Source organism: Taeniopygia guttata, chromosome 37 (assembly GCF_048771995.1).
Source record: "Taeniopygia guttata chromosome 37, bTaeGut7.mat, whole genome shotgun sequence".
In the NCBI taxonomy this organism is placed as follows: domain Eukaryota; kingdom Metazoa; phylum Chordata; class Aves; order Passeriformes; family Estrildidae; genus Taeniopygia; species Taeniopygia guttata.
The window spans coordinates 6,001,488-6,021,576 of NC_133062.1; the positions used below are offsets into that span (position 1 = coordinate 6,001,488).

A 20,089-nucleotide genomic window follows, 5' to 3' on the forward strand; every position below is an offset into this window, starting at 1 on the left:
GTCTGCAAAAGGCTGAGAAGGAAATCCAGCACTTCCCACCTCATCAACAGCTGAAGCAAAGAAATCCGGGTCCAATAGGAAACCAAATACTAAAACCTGCACAACTTGAAACTATGGAACATTAAACCAATCGATTTAGACTGGATCACACTGCATCGAGTTAGGAAAAAATCGAGTAAAAACCACGTGTCATGGAATGATTTTCTCTGCACACCCGGGCTATGTGGCGATGGAATGATTTCTGTTGCACATCCTGGCCAGAATCAAGGAATGCCTTTACTCTAACACTAAATATATTGGTGGAGTTTTCCTTTTTCCTGCAGTTTCAACGCAAAGTTTAGAGCATTAGAGTATTTTTTTGTATTATTCCTACTTCTATATTGCCGGTTAGGTTTCAGTTAGGGATGTGAGAATGAGTTTTTACTTCGAGGAGAAGTAGAAAAAACTGAATCGCCTTGGAATTTTATTCTGGTTTTTTTTTTGTGTTGCTCTAAGAGATAGAAAAATTTTGGCCTGGGTTTTTCGACATTCCCCTTTAGGCCGCATTTTGCAAAACTAGAAGAGAATTAAAGGTGACCCTTTAACTCACAAACCATAAATAGAAGATTTGAAGGAAAAAATAAAAAATCAGCAGGATGTGCTGGTGGGGGGGGCACATGTGAGGCTGCTGAAGCTGCTCTGGAAGAGAAGCTGCATTCCAGGCACCCAGGAGAGGAGCTTTAGAAATGCAAATTAACTCTGCTGAGGCAGAGTGGGGACAATGTACCTGGCTCTTCTTGCCTAGGGCAGGAATTGGCTGATTCCCTCTGCCCCTCACCCCAAGCTCTGCCTGCTTGCACAGATGGAATCTGCACAGCTGAAGGCAGAGCCCATGGTGAGGATCTGACTCTGAAACAGAAATGGCTGAGGCTGCAAAGGGAAACAGCAAATGGAGAATGTTGTGAAAACTTCACTAAAATAAGGGGGAGATCATCCCCCTGCCCACTCCAACATCTGCTGCCACTGTCTGTGCTGTACAGGGTGTATCAGAGCACTGGGGCTTTTGCTAGAACAAGTCCAGGGAAATTAGTTGGAATTCAAGTACTTGATGATGTAATTAGAAAAATGCAGTCATTGATGCAGCCTCAGCTTGAGGGAGCACCCAGAAATGGGAAAAAGATGGAGGGCCACCAGAAAAAAGTCTACAACACCATGGACCAGCCCCTCAAAACCCAAACCAATTCATATCAGGAGGCAGAGAACCCATTTATCATTTCAATGGCATCATTAGATTAAAAGCTGTCCTCAAAAGAGGAACCAACCAGACAGCTCCAGCTCCTGACCTTCCTGCTGACCAATCCACTGAAAGAGGAACACATTTCACCAGGGGATGAGATCAGATTATCTGTGAGCAGAAAAAGAGGGAGTTTGTGGAAAACTAAATGGCTCAAACTGCTGTGGGAAAAGAGATGACAAGGGAAAAGTGCTGAAAAAGATAACATAGGAAAAGGGAGAGCAGTTTATGTATTGGTCCAAACATGGAAAGGATGGGAATGGGACACACTTTCATGGCTCCCCGGCACACCAGGGGTTAAACGAATGCTGCTTCTCCTCTTCTGTGCTGCAGCAACTCTCATCTTTTCACCATGCTCCACACCTTGGCAGTGCAGCTCATCCAGCAGCTGAGCCAGGGGATGCAGGTGGCAGCCAGGCCTCCTGATCCACAAAGGGCCACAAAAGGACAGGGAATGAGGGCACCGAGAATAATCCCAAAACCAAAGAGGACCCGGGAAGAACAAAACAGAGTCAAGGAGTGAATCTGACTGGAGAGAGAGCAAGGCACTTGTAGATAAGGAAGCTACAGGAGAAACCCTCAGTTCCAATAAATGTCAAAAATTGACCCACACAGCTACTCAAAGTCCCGCTACATTCCTGAACTTCGAGGAGAAGAACAAAGGCTTAACAGAGCCATGAATATCGGCTGGTATACAAAAGGAGGGTGCATATTAACGAGGACAGGCAGCAGGCGCATCGGGAAGTCTGAACCTTCCAAAGACCTCAGCCCGTGGGCAAAGGCAGAGGGAGATGCGGCCGGGAAAATGAGGATAAAAAGGAGGCTGCGGACTACAACCATGGCAGAGAGCGCACGGCAAATGCCCCACGGCCTCTCCCCCTGCTCGGCAAGAAAGTCACTTTTACAGGACTCCTCGCTCTCCTCCGGCCACAGAAACCTCCGGCGACGGGAATTTCCCCGCACGCTCCCGGCCGCGGGGCAGCCCCCTCTGTCCTACCCACAGCAGCCGGGCCGAGCCAGCGCTGCTCCGGCAGCGGCTCCTGCCCAGGCCCCGGCGGGAAGGAGACCGCGGGCAGCCGCTCCCGCCGCGCCCTCAGCCCGGGGCCAGCACGGCCCGGACACGGCACCACCGACCCGCCGCAGCCCCCTGCCGCCCCCTCCGCCCGCAGCCAGCCCCGAGCCCCCGCAGAACCCAGCGCGGCTCCCACCTGCGCCGGGGCCGCCTCCGAGCTCCGCCGACGCCGCCTCACCGCGCTCCGGCCGCTGCCGCCGCTCCCGGGCCCGCACAGACGCTCCCGGCGCCAATGGCGCCGCTGCCCGCCCACGGCCGCCCTCAGCCCGCCGCCGGGGCCGTGCTGCGCCCCGCTCCCACCAATCAGCGCGCCGCAACCGCGACTGACGGCACCAGCGGCCAATGGCAGCGAGCTGGGGGCGGGCTCTGCGCACGGCCCAGACTCGCCCCGCGCTCTCAGGGCCCCCCGCGCTGCGTGAGGGCAAAGCCGGAGATGAGCAACAGCCCCGGGACGGGCCCGGGCCCGAGGCGGGATTGAGCTGCCCACACAAACAAACTTCTCCGCACCTCCCGCCACGGCTTTCCCGGCCCTGCGCCTTCCGTGCCTCCGGCTCTGCGGGAAGCCCGGGAGCCTCACTTCTCCTGCAGGGGGATCTCTGCAGCCCCACGGACCTGCAGGGGGATCTCTGCATCCCCACGGACCTGCAGGGGAAATCTCTGCAGCCCCATTGTAATATATGTTATGGAATAATTCGTGCTTATGTAAAATATACATCAAGTCAGTTGTGCTTGTACAAAAAGATTCTTAAAGTTTTAAAAGACCAGAAGCAGCAGCCGGTGCTGCAGAAACCACAGATGACAGAGAAAGAAAGACCTAATTTACAAATGAAAAAACGTGGCTCTGTGCAGAGATGGGCTCTTTCCGGGGGCAATCCAGGAGGCACTCAATGTGATTAGTAAGGGTAGTCAGAAGCTCAGCCCAGACTGAGTCACAGGAATTCTATCCCTTCCCCCTCCCTCTTCAAAGGGGCAAATCAGAAAAATACTCGGATGATTGGGATATTGTAGATTGTAGATTGAAGGATGCACACAGGCAGTAAAATTTTTGTGTGAATAAACTGACAGAGGAGATGATATAAAATGGAGCAAAGAAGATGGTGAAAAACTAAGAAAACTGAAGTTAAAACTAGCCCCAATATCAACTTTAAGCTTACCTTCACTAGCAAAACCCTTTCATCTGTAGGTAAATGAAGAAAAGGGGGTAGCTCATAGAGTTTTGTTTCAGGAGTGGGGAGGAGTAAAGAGACCCGTGGCTTATTTATCAAAGATGTTGGATCCAGTAAATCAAGGCTGGCCAGTGTGTGTTCAAGCTATAGCAGCTACTGCAATCCTGGTAGAGAAAAGTCATAAACTGACTTTTGGAGGTAAATCAATTGTGTGCACACCTCATGCAGTATGAAATTTCTTCCGATTTGCATTGTGATTTTTATCTTGAAATACATAACTTACTGTACTCTAGGACTGAGAAACTAGTTTACAGCTGTGACATAGCAAAACCTGCCATTAATTTATTTTGAGTTGATGCAGGCTGTTCACTCAAGTGGTTCTCAGTGTGTAAAGTTAAACTAAAGGTAACACCAGCTGCTTGGTAGGTCAATGAGAAACATTTTTTCTTCCAGCCAGTCCTTTTTCATGAACCCAAATGTGTTTTGCTTTCTTAGTTTTTTTGGTTTGTTTGTTTGTTATTTTTTTCTGGAAGTGCTAACTACTTGCAGTGTACCTGGAACAACAGCTAGAGTTGTTCATGCATGAGACTTCTGAAAAATAGGGCTCATTTTTTCCCCAGACTTGGAGGTGGCTGCATATAGAAAAGGGAACCTACAAAGCGAGGTGAAGAAAAGGTTTCAGTATCTTCTAATGTAAGCTGTTAATTTTTTTACTTTCAGCATCACTGTGGGTGTGTGACGCATACACATTAAAAAGATGGTGGGGGGATCTCTGCTTGCTGTAGGTTTATTTCTTGAATGAGTTAGAGAGCTGTGAGGAAGTTTTGGGCTCCCTGTGTGGATTACCCAGGCCTGCAGGGAGGGCTTGGCCATGATTCCCTCTGTGCTGCAGGCAGCCCTGCAGCGTGGCAGCAGTGGCTTCTTGCCTCTGGTGAGTTTGCAGGCAGGGTGCTCCAGCACTGCAGTGCTCAGGGGCAGTTTCCTATTATGACATTAAGGCTTGAATTCAGGAGCGCCTCTTCCCACCCAGTTATTGTTTGTACCGTAGGAACCTCTTTAGAGAGTGTTTCCTGGCAGTCAAAATGAGAGTATTGCTGAGAAAAATTCCTCACTTGCTGTCCTCCCCCTGCCCTCAACTCTATTCATATTTTGTCTATTCCCTCTTCAAAATACAGATTTGTAAAACTCATGCTCTGTGTCCTCAGATGCCCTTCCCAAATCAAACCTTGGCTTCTTTGCAGATTGTATTGCTCTAAGTAGCATTGCCTTAAATTTGTTTTGGTGCAGGCAGGGTCACTTTGGAAGTAAGTTGTTGTTTACTTTGTTCCTGCAACCTTTTCAAGCTTGTGAATGGAAAAATTGTGATAGCAAACCAAGTCTTTATTTTTGCACTGTCAGCTGTGAGTGGCTGGTAGCCTTGGTGGAGGGTGCCGTGAATTACAGGCCTGCAGAGCACACATAACAAAAGTAATTTAAGTTGTAAGGAAGTTGAAAAAGGGGGGAGAGGTGATTGGCAGACTCACCTCTCCAGGATGTAGGATTAATGTTGGAAAGTGGACTGATATTGGAATGTGGCTGCTGAAATGTGAAGAGAGAAAAAAAAAAGAGAAAGAGAGAGAGAGAAAGAGAGTGAAGGGGAGAGCGAAATACACCCCCAAGGTCCCCTCAGCCACAGCTATCTGTAAGTTCTCCCCCATTCCTGCTAGGCAGAGTGACAACAAGGAGGGGGGGAAGTGGGGAAGGACAGAGTTAAACCCAAGGCTGTGAACAGGACCACCAGTAGAGATAAGATCAAGGCAGAGATTGTGACTCTCACAAAGTGGTCTATTGTCTTAAGCAAGATTTCTTTTTTCTTTCTGATTGCTGTTGTTAAGAAGAGAAGGCTTTTGTTCTGAAGACTGAAAGTCTGTAAGACTAAAACAGTTAAATGTTACCCAAAAAGTAAAAGGCAAGAGATGTGATACATCTCATGTTAAAATTGGCCTGGTCTTTTTTATTTAACTAATTATAGCTCACAGGAAGAAGAATTGGTCACTGCAGCTATTAACACAGCTGGATTCAAGAAGAAGAAGTGGCTGTAGAAAAAGAGTTTAGTTAAACTCAGAAAGTTTTAAAGAAAACTAATGGTAAAAGTTAATGCACTATTGTTTTTCTTTTAACAGTGTGCTATTAAGAAATCCTTTCCAGGTACCATTAAAGCAGCAATCCAAACCACGAAAAGAGGGTGAATTAAGGCCAGCAAAACCAAAGGACTTGTGAAGAAACCTGAGGAATGGACTATCACATCTAAACTGGGTGATACCAGATTGACTTCCAACCAGGACTGGGTGGTAATGGTTTGGGAAGACCCAAATGATCCAAGGCAGGTACAAAGAATAACACCTCACTGAGAAATAAGGCAAAGCTTGCATCACTGGTTCTAAGCCCTGCCTGAATAAACCCTGAGACGCCTCCGACACCTCCTTGGCAGAGGAACACTGCCACTTCAAACAGGAGGATCGGGAGTGTTTCAGTCAAAGAGTTCTTATAGCCTGGCCTCAGCCTGTGGCTTGTACAGGGAAGAAGGGAAATTGCCATCAGTACTATACTGTCTACTTTATTTGATTCATCCCAATACTGGACACGCTAGCTGGGTTACAAGTGAATGTTTAAATTATGACAATAATTTGCATTGTAGCTCACAAAATCTATGTTCTTGTTGCAAGAGGTATCAGTACTGAATCAATTCCCTATACAGATAGAACCCAAAACAACTGAAGTAATAACTTTGTTTTGTGGATGGATTATTAGTGCCTGTTGAGTGAGAGATACCTGAGGAACGGTGGGAAGCCACAGTTAAGGAGTGTCTAAAAGAGCCAAGAAAAGGACTTGCCTAAAAAAATGAGTAAAAAGGAGTGACAAGGGAAACAGAGGGCAAGCCTGGACTGAGCACTGTACTCACCACCGAGAAGATCACACGTACCTGCTGTGGGAAGCAACCCCACAGGCAGGGGAGGTGGGGGTATAAGCCATGCCAGACCTCTGTCATTCCTGTTTCTGTCTCTCATTTGTTGTCTTTTCCCTTCTGAGATACCAGCAAGGTCGTGTCCCAAATGCTACAGAAAGTATTACACTGAAAGGAACCAAAGTTCCTTTTTGTTACACACACCCATGTCAACAGCCACAGACCCACCCAAACTGAGTACCTGCAGGCAAAATGGGGAAAATATTGGATTACAAGGAACTTAGGGAAAAGTAGTAATACTTGGGGCATGGAATGTCCAAAAGGAGAGAGATGGATTTGTTTTACATTTGATCTTTGACATATAGTCCAAGATTCGGTAAAAAAGGCAATTAGTAAACAAAAAGGTGAAACCAGCACAGCAGTCTAGCTCTGTATTAACCCCAAATTATATACTGCATCGTACTATAGGACTCCAAGCAGTTACAGAGGAGATAACAAACAAAGCTGCTCAGGCACTGGAATTAATAGTGAGTCAGCAAAGCCAAACTATAACTGCAGTGTATTAAAATAGGTTGGCTTTACGCTATTTATTGGCTAAAGAAAGGGGTGTACAGATTGTTGAAAATAGATGGCAATGAGGGCGTCATCCTGGAAAAAACAAAGGATATCAGAAAAAAATTATGACCCTGGTATCAGTCCAAAAACAACCAAAGGGAAAATAATGTTAAAAACTAACAGGTGGGGTAATGTATTGAGAATGGGATGGTGGAAGAAATTAGGATTCTTCCTTTTATGTGTTACAAGTGTTTTGATATTTCTTCTTTGTTTAATCCCATGTTTTATTTGATTACCAACAGAGTCCAAAGAATGCAAGAGGATAAGAAATATTGCTCAAGCCGAATGATTTATAAAGAATAAGAGGAGGGATTGTGACAAATGCATATTTATAATTGGCTTTTCGCAAGTGTTACAATGAATATTATATGTGTCATGTTAGAAAGTTTATGCTGTTCCATAGGATCTCAATTCCATATAATCCCAGTCCAGTTTGTCCCAGTCCATAGGATCCCAGTTTGATATTTGATCCCAGTCTCTAGTTGTTCCTTGTCCCTATTTGATCCCAGTCCATATTTGATCCCAGTCCCTATTTTATCCCAGACTATGTTTGATCCCAGTCTGTATTTGATTCCAGTCCCTAGTTGATCCCAGTCCATATTTGATCCCAGTCCCTATTTTATCCCAGTCCATATTTGATCCCAGTCCCTAGTTGATCCCAGTCCATATTTCGAGGACGCTGGACTCCAGGACGGTTTGGGTGGATGGAGACGAGAGATCTCTGGAGGCTGCTCTTAGAATATCTGGTTTATTAGAGAGGGTGAAAGGCCCTGCTTGGAGTCACCAGACCTGACCTGTGGCAGGCCCGAGGGCGTGGGGGAAGGGAGAGGCAAGGGGTAGAGGGAGATAAGAGAGGATCCCAAGAGGATGTTCCAGGAGAGGGGCAGTTCCAAGAGAAGGGAAGTTCCAAGAGAGCGTCTGGCTCCTCAGGGACTCCTTGTCAGGGGCTTCAAGGTGGGCTGGAACAAAACTCAGGCCAATGGGGTCACAGACTCCTGATGCTTCAGGGGAGGGTTACAGGTGTGGGATGAACCGTACATTGGGGTGAGATCCAACAGTCCATTTGACCCTTGGACCTACCTGTAGGTAAGGGCATTGTTCAACCAGAAGGGGGGATTGTCTTCATTCTGGCTGTACGATTGTGTTCTACTTGTGCAGTGACTACGGTTTGGTATGTCACAACTTGTTACCATCTCAGTCTCTGTATTTTCTAAACCTTTTGCCAGGCAGTCATATTTATAAGGCTTTCCTATTTGAGCTTCCCCAACACATATGATCCCAGTCCATATGATCCCAGTCCATATCTGACCCCAGTCCCAATTTTATCCCAGTCTATATTTGATCCCAGTCCATATGATCCCAGTCCATATCTGACCCCAGTCCCAATTTTATCCCAGTCTATATTTGATCCCAGTCCATAGGATCCCAATCCATATCTGATCCCAGTCCCAATTTGATCCCAGTCTATATTTGATCCCAGTCCATAGGATCCCAATCCACATCTGATCCCAGTCTCTATTTGAACACAGTCCGTAGTTGATCCAGGTCTCCAGTTGATCCAAGTCCATATGATCTCAGTCCCAATTTGATCCCAGTCTGTAGGATCCCAGTCCCTATTTTATCCAAGTCCCTTGTTGATACCAGTCCATAGGATCCCAGTCCATATTTGATCCTTGTCCGTATTTGATCCCAGTTCAGTTCATTCCAGTCTGTAGGGCCCCAGTCCCTAATTTATACCAGTCCTTAGTTGATCCTAGACCACAGGATCTCAGTGCATATTTGATCCCAATCTCTTGTTGATCCCAGTCTATATGGCCCTGCACACATTCCAGAGGTCTGGAATTTCAGCTCCCAGCCAGGAAAAGACATTCCCTTTGCCCTTGAAGGCAAAGCTCTTGAGAAGGGGCTGAAAGCCAAGTGGAGCAAAATCCTACAGAGACATTTCACTGCTGGCCTCCATAACTTCAGCTCCTGAACTAAGAAATAAAATAATGATTGGGAAATAAAATAATTAAAAAATCAGGGTTGGGTCATTGGGGGCAGAGGGGGCAATTAAATTAGAGGAGGATTCAATTAAATCAGAGGAGGATCTTTGGTGCTCCCTGAGGAAATTAAATTGGGGGAGGGTCTTTGGAGGTCCCCTGGGTCAAGGGAGACACGGAGAGAGAAACAGAGCAGGCAAAGAGAGGTGGGAGGGAAAGGAGGACACAAACACAATCAGCTGAGAAGGTGGTGCCCTGAAAAACAGAACTGCCACAGACTGGAGATGAACGGCAAAGAAATTACTAAGTCTGAAAGTTTTATTTGCTATCAAATACATCCCAGCCACCCAGCCCCACACAATCCCCATCTCACCGCTCCAAACTGGGATCCCACTTCTCCCGATCTCCTCCCAAACCCATCTCACCCTGGCAGCTGTGGATTCGAGTGAGTTTGGTGTGGGATTGGTTTTTTTTGAGGTGGGAACAAACAATTTGAGGCGGGATTGAGGCTCTGTGGGTTAAAATTCATTTGTTGTCAGTGGGATGTGAGTAGTTTCGAGGTGAAAGATCGATCCCTCTTGGCTTTTGGAGAGCAGAGAGATTGAGAAGAGAAAAACATGAAGGTCAACTTAAAAGGAGAAGCAGCCAGGTGTGTTCCCAACATGGATCACAGGGAATGTGGGTCACCAGGGCTGTGCCCAATGTGGGTCCTCCAGTGGGGGATGGAGTTTAGCTCTTCTCGCACTCGGGGCACTCGCAGGGCTTCCCTTACCGGTGCCTCCGTTGGTGTTCGGTCAAGTGAGAGTTCCTTGAGAATCTCTTCCCACACTCCCCACACTCGTAGGGCCTCTCCCCAGTGTGGATGCGGCGGTGCTGGATGAGGGTGGAGTTGAACCTGAATCCCTTCCCACAGTCGGGGCAGTAGAAGGGCCTCTCCTCCATGTGAACCCAATAGTGCCGGAGGAGACAGGAGCTGGTCTGAAACCCCTTCCCACACTTGGAACACTCGTAGGGCCTCTCCCCAGTGTGGATCCACTGGTGCTTGATCAGGCTGGAGCTGTGGCTGAAGCTCTTCCCACACTCCGAGCACTTGTGGGGCTTCTCCCCATCATGGAGCTGCTCAGGTTCCCCCAGCTCCGAGCTCTGGCTCGATCTCCAGCCGCCTCCCTGGCCCAGGGTGGGTCTTTCCCCCTCAGATCCCCGCGATCTGCGTTTGCAGCCCCTCCTCGTGCAGGATCTCCGGGGCTTTTCCTCCCCGTCGGGTTCCTGCGCCGTGGAGCCGCTCAAAACGGCCTCTTCCACCAGGTTCTGCCGCGGGGATTTGTCCTCCCTGCTCTCCATCCTCAGCTCCTGCTCTGGGGGAGGAAGGACAAGGAGAGGCTCTTCCTCTTCCTCTTCCTCGCAGCCTCCCAGGGGCTGGGAATGGGAAATCCTGGTTTGGGGAAAAAAAGGGATGAGCACGTTGAGTTTGAAGCTCCCTCTGTCCCAGTCCATCCCTAGAAGTCCCTGGCCACCTGGGCTCCATAAAAACCTCATAAACACCCTGAAAAAGCCTCCCAGGAGTTCCCTGTCCCTGCTCCCTCCCCTTTGCTGTTCGGGGCTCCCCCCTGTCTCAGCTGCTGGGGTCACGCTTGGATTGGGGGTCCCCCTTCTCCTCGCTGCCCGCCCTCCCCAGGCTGCCGGGAGTCCCAGCAATCCCAAAAGCTCCCCCCTCTTGGCTCTCCCCATTCAGGGGTGCCGGGGCTGTTTGGGCTCCCGGGCTCCCTTCTCCCCTTCTTTCCTGCTCTGGGCTGCCGGGGCTCCAAGGAGTCCCCCCAAGGGGCCTTTTCCGCTCAGCTTCGCAGTTCTTCCTTCTCCAAACATCTCCCCAAAAAACCCAACCCAGGCACCCGCCAGGAGACCTGGCCCGAGCTCCCCCTCCCCGCTCACCTGCGGGATGGGGGGCGATAATCCCACAGGTGGGGGCTGCGAATTCAGGCAGGGCTGACCGCGCGCTTCTCTCTGCTCTGCTCCATCCCCCTTTCAACCTCCTCTTCCTCTTCCTGCCGCTCCTCCTCTTCCATCCCCCCTCCTCCTCCTCCTCCTCCTCCTCCTGCCCCTCGCTATCCCCACCTCCTTCTCCTCTTCCATTACTCCCCTTCCATACCTCCTCCTCCTCCCCCTCCCCATCCCCACCTCCCGCTCCTCCTTCATCCCTGCCCTTCCCTCCCTCCTCCTCCTCCCCCAGCAGCAGCGACACCCTCGGTTCCCGTTCCCGCAGCCCCGGCAGCCCGCGGCAGGAGCGGGGATGGAGCCGGGACAGGTCGGGATGGGCAGCGCGGGGCTCTCGGCTGCTCCCAGCCGCTGTTCCAGGGGGGAACCCGGCCCGGGCCAAAGGAGAGGCAAACTGGGGAAACTGGGGGCTGCACATCCAAACTGGGGCTGCCTGGGGACCCTGCCTGGGCACTGCCGGCCCTTGGGGCTCCTCTCAGGAGATCAGGAGGGGGGAACACAGAGAGGGCTCGGGGATGCCAGGAGTGGCAGCACTGGGAAGGACTGGTTTGTACTGGGATTGTACTGGAATCATACTGGGAGCAGCTGGGCCCATGCCAGGGCAGACTGCAGTCACCCCGAGGGAGACTGGGATTGTACTGGGATCATACTGACACAGAGTAGGAGCCTACGGGGGCCAACTGAGACCATGCTGGAGGCAAATGGGATGTACTGGGAGTGACTGGGAGCATGATGAGCGTGACTGGGAGCAGCTGTGAGCAACTGGGATCATGCTAGGAGCAACTGGGAGGAACTGGGAGTCACTGGGTGCCTGCTGGGGATGACTGGAAACGACTGGGCTTATACTGGGATCATGCTGGAGGTGACTGGGATCATACTGGCAGTGAGTGCCACGACACTGAGGCTGACTGGGAGCGGTTGTGAGCAAATGGGATCACGCTGGAAGGAACTGGGAGTGAGTGGGAATATGCTGGAAGGAACGGGGGGGACACTGTGAGAGACTGGGAGGGACAGTGAGGGTGAAAGGGGCAACTGGAACCATGTGGAGCACAACTGGTTCATATTGGCACTGACTGGGAGCACACTGGCGTCATCTCTGGATCATACTGGGAGGGACTGGACTAATACTGGGAGTGTCTGAGAGTGACTGGGAACACACCATGCACAGCATCCCTGTACTGGGGGTGACTGGGAGCAACTTGGAGCACTCTGGGAGCAAATGGCATCATACTGGGATTGACTGGGCTGATGTAGCTGGAGGCAACTGGGACCATACTGCGAGTGATTGGAAGTTACTGGGATTATACTGGGACCATACTGGGACCGCTGGCATGTGACAAGGATCATACTGGAGGTTACTGGGCTCATACTGGTGATGAAAGGGAGCAACTGGGATCCCACTTTGGGCTACTGGGAGCAACTGAGAACAACTGGGATCATGCTGCAAGCAAACTGGAGGAATTGGGAATGACTGGATGCAGGCTGGAGACAACTGGGACATACTGGGCATGACTGAGATCATACTGGGATAACAAGCACCTTACTGGGATCACTGGGAGTGTCTGGGAATGACCACAGAGATGCTGAAGGCAACTGGGATTTACTGGGGATGTCTGTAACCTTACTGGGGTGACTGGGAACACACTGGGAACAACGGGGACCATGCTGGGGAGAACTGAGAGCGAGTGGAAGTGAGTGGGTCTACACCGGGGACAACTGGGCATGACTGGGACCATGCTGGGAGCAACTGGGATCATATGGGGAGTGATGGGGTTGATACAAGGGACAACTGGGGGCAACTGGGATCACACTGGGGAGAACAGGAAGCAACTGAAAGCATGCTGGGGGCAACTGGGATCCTACTGGATCTTACTTGGAGCAACTGGGATCAGGCTGGAAGCAATTGAGGACAACTGGAGTGACTGGGAACATGGTGGGAGCAACTGGGATACACTGGGAGAGACTGAAACCACAGTGGGGGTAAATGGGAGCAACTGGAACCACAGTGGATGATAATGGGAGCAGCTGTGCCCATGCTGGATTCATACTGGGATCCTACTGGAACTGGCTGGCATCATACTGGGAATGACTGGAAGTGTGCTGGCTGTGACTGGAACCATGCTAGAGGTGACTGGGAGCAACTGGGCCCACCCTGGGAGTGACAGGGAGTCATTCTGGGCAGGGCTGGAATCATACTGGGAGTGACTGGAACCATACTGGGGGGGACTGGGTGCAGCTGGGATCATCCTGGGAGCCACTGGGATTCCAGCAGGTGTGAATGGATCCTGGCTGGAGGTCACTGGGAGCTACTGGGCCCATGTTGGGAGGAAAATCTGGACACATTGGAAGCAACTGGGACCAACTGGAAGGTACTGGAACCGTGCTGAGGGGACTGAGACCACAAATGGGGAAACTGGGTTCATACTGGGAGTGACTGGGACCACACTTTGGGCAACTGCCAGAAACTGGGATCATGCTGGAGGCAACTGGGAGTAACTGGGAAAGACTGCGGTCATTCTGAGGTCACCAGAACCTTATTGGGCCAACTGGAATATACTGGGAGTGTCTGTGACCATACTGGGGGGACTGGAACCACACTGGGAACAGCTGGGACCATGCTGGGGACAGCTGGGAGTGAGTGAGACCATGCTGAGTGGGACTGGGACTATTCTAGGGACACCTGGGATCATACTGGGAGGAACTGGGAACAACTGCAACTATTCTGGCAGCAACTGGGATCATACTGGGATCACAGTAGGAGCAGCCAGGTCCATGCTGGGTGAGACTGGGAGGAGCCAGGTCCATGGAGGGTGACTGGAATCATATTGGGATTGACTGGGAGTGGCTGTGAACAACTGGAATCATGCTGAAAGTAACTGGGAGGAAGTGGGAGGGACTGGGAGTATGCTGGGAGTGACTGGGATATACTGGGAGAGACTGGGAGTCATAGGGATCATACTGGTGGTTACTGGGGTCATGTTGGCATTGAAAGGGAGCAGCTGGGATCACACTGAGGGGCACTGGCATCATACTGGGAGTGACTGGGATCATACTGGGATTACAGTGGGTGCCAAGGGACCCTGACTGGGGGTTACTGGGAGCTACCAGGCCCTTGCTGGGAGCCAAATGCACACACACTGAGAGCAACTGGGAGCAACTGGGAATGACAGGAGTCATGCAGGTGACAACTGGGATGTACTGGCAGTGACTGGGATAAAACTGGGGGCAGCTGAACCATGCTGAGGTAACTGGGAGTGCCTGGCAAAGACTCTGGGAATGTTCCAGGCAACTGGGATGTACTGGGAGTACCTAAGAACATGCAGGTGGTGACTGGGACCACACTGGGAGCCACTGGGAATGTGCTGGGGGCAACTGGGACCATGCTGGGGGCAAGTGTGAGTGACTGGGGCCCTGCTGGGGCAGACTGGGATCATACTGGACTCATATTGGGATCATACTGGGAGTGACTGGGACTATACTAGGAGCAACTGGGAGAAGTGGGAACACACTGGAGAAAAGTGGGAGCAACTGGGACTTGCTGGGGGCAAATAGCGTCATAATGGGGAATGACTGAGAATGACTGGGCTCATACTGGGAGAAACAGGGATCCTGCAGGGAGTGAGGGGAAGTGACCAGGGTGATACTGGGACTGACTGGGCTCATCCTGGGAGTGCCCAGGAAACTGGAAGCACACAGGGGTAGGAACTGGGCACCTGCTGGGAGCAGCCCCTGGCGGCCCCGGTACCCCCGAACCCCTTTCCCGGCCATGCCGCCCCTCCAGCCCCAGCACCCCCATTGCCGGGTGCCGGCACTGCCAGGGGTCCCCCCTCTCGGGGTCCCCGCTGGGGCTCCTGGGGCTCTCCTCTCTCTGCGCTCCCGCCCAGGGAAGCCGCGGCTCTCTCGGGGCTCCCCAAATCCGGGGTCCCCCCGCCGCTCCCGCCGCTCCCGCGCGGTCCCCACGCGGCCCCGGCAGAGCTCGGAGGGCCCGGCCGGGAAGCCCAACCCGCACCGCGGGGGGACCCGCATCCCCCCGGCCCCGCCGGGGCTCTGCCGCCACCCGCACCGGGACCCCCCAAAAACACCTCCCGGGGACCCCCGATGTCCCCCCGAGGGCAGCTGCGGCTCGGCCTTGGAGCCCCGCCAGCTCCAAACATCCCCCCAAAAACCCCAAACCCAGGGAGCCCCGGGATATTTGGGGCCAGCTCCCCCTGCCCGGGCACCTGCGGGATGGGGGCGACGCTCCCGGGGTGCTGCGAGTTCAGGCAGAGCCGGAGCCCCGCGGTTCATCCTCCCCGCTCCTCCTGCTGCTCCCGCTGCCGCTCCGCCTCTTCCTCCCTCCTCCTCCTCCTCCCCGCAGCCGCGGGAGGGGCGGGGATGGAGCCGGGACAGGTCGGAACGCAGAGAGGGGTGGGGGGATGCCAGGAGTGACTGGGCTGTACTGGGATCATACTGGGAGCAGCTCCCGGGTGACTGATCCTACTGGGATCATACTGGGATCATACTGGGAGTGAGGAGGAGCAGCGCGGTGGCTCCAGCGCTGGGGCTGGGGGCGCTCCTGGCGGGCGAGGGGGGAGTGGGACCCCGGCACCGGGACCCTGAATCGCCATTGCCGGCACCGGGACCCCCCTGCTCCCCTTATCCTGCACAGGGACCCCCCTGAATCCCCCATTTCCGGACATCAGGGCCCTCTGCTCCCCTTTTCCCTGCTCCCGGCCTCTAGATTTCCCGTGTGCTTGATCCTGGAACACCTTGGAACACCTTGGATCCCCATTCCTGCCTTTCCCAGCCCCCAGCCCCACCTTTGTGCAAAACCAGAGACCCTCTGAACTCCCCCTTCCCGAACACCCCGGGTGTCCCCACCCTGGTACCCCTTTTTGGGAAACCCTGGACTCCCCTTTCCTGGGCTCAAGGACCCCTGGAACTCCCTTCTACCTCTCCATCCCTGCCCCCCCATTTCCGTGACCCTGAGACCCCCCTGCACCCCCATTCCTGAGAAACAAGACACCCTTTTACCCCTTTTCCCGGCACTGAGACCCCCCTGCACCCCCTTATCTGGCACCAACTCAACATGTTCCCATCCCACACATCTCCCAACCCCCAGTCCCACCCTTTTCCCTGACCTGGGATCCCTGGGCCCCCATTCCTGCCTTTCCCAGCCCCCAGCCCCTCCTTTCCTTACACTCAGGAGCCCTGGCACCCCCTTTCCTGGGCACAGGATTCCCTGGACACCCCATCCCAGCTCTCCCAGTCCCTGCACCCCCTTTCCTTGGCTCTCAGCCCCTGAACCTCCTTCCCAGCTTTGCCAGCTCTTCATGTCCCCCCTTTCCTTGGCCTGTGGACCTCCTGGAACCCCAAACTCTCAGCCCCATCAGCTCCCCCAAATCTTTGTGTCCCCCCAGTTCTCCACTCCCTGCAGTTCCTGGAAGTGGCGCTGTCAGAGCCCGGCCCGGGGGTCCCCCAGTCCTTGATTGTGGGGGACGTGGACGGGACCCTCTGTGAGCGCTGCGGCAGCGAGCGGGGCCGGATGGAGGCACAGACACCGGGGATGGGGGCGGGAGCTGAGCTGGGATATTGGGACAGCCAGAGCTGGGATATTGGGATAGCCAGAGCTGGGATATTGGGATAGCCAGAGCTGGGATATTGGGACAGCCAGAGCTGGGATATTGGGACAGCTAGAGCTGGGATATTGGGATAGCCAGAGCTGGGATATTGGGATAGCCAGAGCTGGGACATTGGGATAGCCAGAGCTGGGATACTGGGATAGCCAGAGCTGGGATATTGGGATAGCCAGAGCTGGGATATTGGGACAGCCAGAGCTGGGATATTGGGATGGCCAGAGCTGGGATATTGGGATGGCCAGAGCTGGGATATTGGGATAGCCAGAGCTGGGATTTTAGGATATCCAGACCCTGCTCAAGGACAGGAACCGGCCCGTGGCTGACAGTGACCTGGAGACGGGGCCGGTACAACCAGAGCAGGGGCAGTGGGGGGAGCCGGGGGCTGGGCTGGGATCTGTGGGAATGGAGGACTCTGAGGGGCTGGGATGGGATCTCTGGGGATGGGGGGGATCTGTGGGGCTGGGATGGGAATCCAGGGAGCTCCAAGGGGCTCCCTGGGGCTGGGACACGACTCCATGGGTCTGTTCTCTCCTCGTTCCCAGGTCTCCACACAGTGCAGGGGGTTTCCAGCTGTGACCTCCTGTCCAATGGAGCGTCCATGGATCCCACCAGTACGGCTATGAGGGCTGGGATTTCATCTCTTTCCTGCTGGGATCCAGGAGCTTTGCAGTGTCCAACGGTGCCGTCTGGATATCCCAGAGGTGCTGGGAATCCAGAGGGGTCATGGTGGAGCAGATGAAGCATTACCTGGGCCACACCTGTGTGGAAAGGCCCCCAAAATACATCAGATATGGTCGGGAGGCTCTGGAGCACAAAGGTGGGTGTGGGAAGGGAAGGGCAATTCCTATGGGAATGGGGGATTCAGGAATGGGGGACTTGGGAATGCAGGAATTGCCATGGAATTTCCATGGCCAGATCTCACTCTCATCCCAGTCAGGTGAGAATTCCATGGATGGACCTACTCCCTAACCCACTGCCATGGGAATTCCATGGGGAAATGATCGGAATTGATAATCAATCCAATGAGAGCAGTGCAATGAGAAGTAATCCCTGCTGGGATTCCATGGGACATTGATCCCAATCCTTTGCCCAGGCCGGCTCGTCTGTGCCCGTGGCAGCACCAGGGGAGTGCCCTGTCCCTGCCCTGAGCCCAGCACGAGCCTTTCCTTGGGTGTTCCGTGCCCTGCCCAGGGCAGGAGGGCACTGCCGGAGTGGCTTTGGTGGTCCCGGGCACTCGGCTGGGCTGCAGCCACTGCAGGGGCTCCTGGGGAATGTTCCAGAGCAGAGCTGAAAGCAAACAGCAGTTTCTGGAGGGGATTCTGCCCCTGGGCCTGTGCTGGGAGCCCAAGGGCAACAGCCCAAAGTGCTGGGGCTCAGTGTCCCTCGGCCAGGCCGTGTTCCCTGGCTGTGCCCTGTCCCTGTCCCTCAGCTGTGCCCTGTCCATGTCAACTGTCCCCTGTCCCTCAGCTGTGCCCTGTCCCTCGGCTCTGTGGGGCCGGGGGTGGCAGCAGGACCTGGGGCAGCCCTGGGGGAGAACAACCCTGAGCCCCAGCTGGGCCAGTTCCCCCAGCTCCCCCAGGCCACTCCCAGCATGGGCCCTGTGGCTCCCAGTCACCCCCAGTATGGTCCCAGTCACTTCCAGTTACACTCAGTGTGATCCCAGTATCATCCCGGTCACTCCCAGTGTGATCCCAGCATGATCCCAGCATGTTCCCAGGTGTTCCCATTCACCCCTATAATAGTTTCAGGCACTCCCAGTATGGTTCCAGTCCTTCCCAGTATGATCCCAGTATGAACCCAGTCACTCTCATTATGGTACCATTTGCTCCCAGTAAGGTCCCAGTCACTCCAAGTCACCCAGTATGATTCCAGTCACTCCCAGTATGATTCCAGTCACTCCCAGTATGATTCCAGTCACTCCCAGACAGTCCCAGTATTATTGCAGTAATTTCCTTTATGGTTCCTCTGTGATCCCAGTCACTCCTGGTTAATGCAGCCTGGGGTCCCAGGGGTCCATCTGACCCCCGGGCTGCCGCTGCCGTGGGTGTCCGGATAGCGCTGCGCTGTCAGGCTCAGCCTGTCTGGGTCCCTCGGCTCAGCTCCCAGCCACGGGCAACTTAGCGAGCACCTCTGGAGTGATTTCAGCTCTGTGAGTTCAGCTCTCAGTGATTTCGCTCTGTGCTTGCAAATCCTTGCAGACACACAGGGATAGAGAGAGGAGAAGGCTGTATGTGGTTCCACAGTGATGTCCTTTATTGCCAGCTCCTCTGAAGGGATGCAGTGACTGCTCTTCTCCAAATTGGGCAGAAATGGGTGTTTATATAGGGTACTGGGGTGTGTTGGAAATTGTCCAGTCGCCAGAGTTGAGAAGAATACGACCAATACCCTTACAGAGAGGTAAGAAGGGTCTGAATGCAGAAGAGGGGCTTCTTTGGTCCAGTCACCATGACTTAGGCATTTCTTATCTTAGGTGAGTGACCGCCAGGGAGGCCTTGCAGGGCCTCTGACTGCTACAGTGACACTGCAGAACCTCATGGAACCGTGGGTCAGTTGTGACAATGCAGGTCCAAGGATACCATGGTGGCACTACGGAACCTCATGGAACCAAGGGGCCATTGTGACACTGTGCTGCCTCATGGAATCAAGGAGACCATTGTGAACTCGGTGACCCCAAGGAACCAAGGGTCCATGGTGACCTTGTGCAGCCGCAGTGTCACAGAGGAGCCGCTGTGACACAGCGAGGGCACACGGAGCCCAGGGGCCATTGTGACACATCAGGGCTCTGTGGAACCACGAAGCCATTGTGACATTGCAAGGCCTCATGGAAGCACGGGGCCATTGTGGCACTGCAGAAGCAAGGGGAACATTGTGACACTCCAGGGCCTGATGGAGCCAAGGAGACCCTTGTGACACTGTGGGGTCCCATGGAACCAAGGGAACATGGAACAGGTCTGGCCAGCTGGAGCTCCTGGGGACCACCTGACAGGTCCGGGTGACCTTGGCATGTCGAGGGCTGCTTCTCATCTGCCCTGAAGCACTGGGGTTCTGTGCTTTCCTTCCTATGGGAGAGAACTGTCCTTCTCCTCCAGGGAACCAGGGCCAAAACCGGGATTTCTTCTCCAAATTTCCTTATATTGCAAGGATTGTTTCCAGATTACATCTGCCAGGAGAAACAGGTCTGGCTGCCTTGGCCACCCAAGGGCCACCTCTCATCTGCCTTTCAAACACTGGAACCATGTGCTTTCTTTTCTTCTGAGAAAAAAACCCATCCATCTTGGCCAGGCACCCAGGGCCAAAATTTGGCATCTGCCTCCAGAATTCCCTATGTCCAAGGATAGCTCCCAGACAAAAGCTGCCAGGAATAACAAGTCTGGCTGTCCTTGGCTTACTGAGGGCTGGCACTCATGTGCCTCTGAAACACTGGGGC

At 53.4% G+C, this 20,089-nt stretch overlaps 2 protein-coding genes across 2 annotated transcripts in view; one reads left to right on the forward strand and one right to left on the reverse strand.

Moving 5' to 3' along the window:
* Positions 1 to 20,089, forward strand: part of LOC140681608 (uncharacterized) — a 370,130-nt gene that overhangs the window by 139,701 nt on the left and 210,340 nt on the right. The window lies entirely within an intron of this gene.
* The window catches only part of LOC140681537 (uncharacterized), a 28,690-nt gene continuing 17,953 nt past the window's right edge, over positions 9,353 to 20,089 (reverse strand). The window contains 1 exon segment of the mRNA XM_072921429.1: positions 9,353 to 10,199. Within this exon segment, the coding sequence (XP_072777530.1) occupies positions 9,821 to 10,199 (379 nt within the window). The 3' untranslated portion in view covers positions 9,353 to 9,820.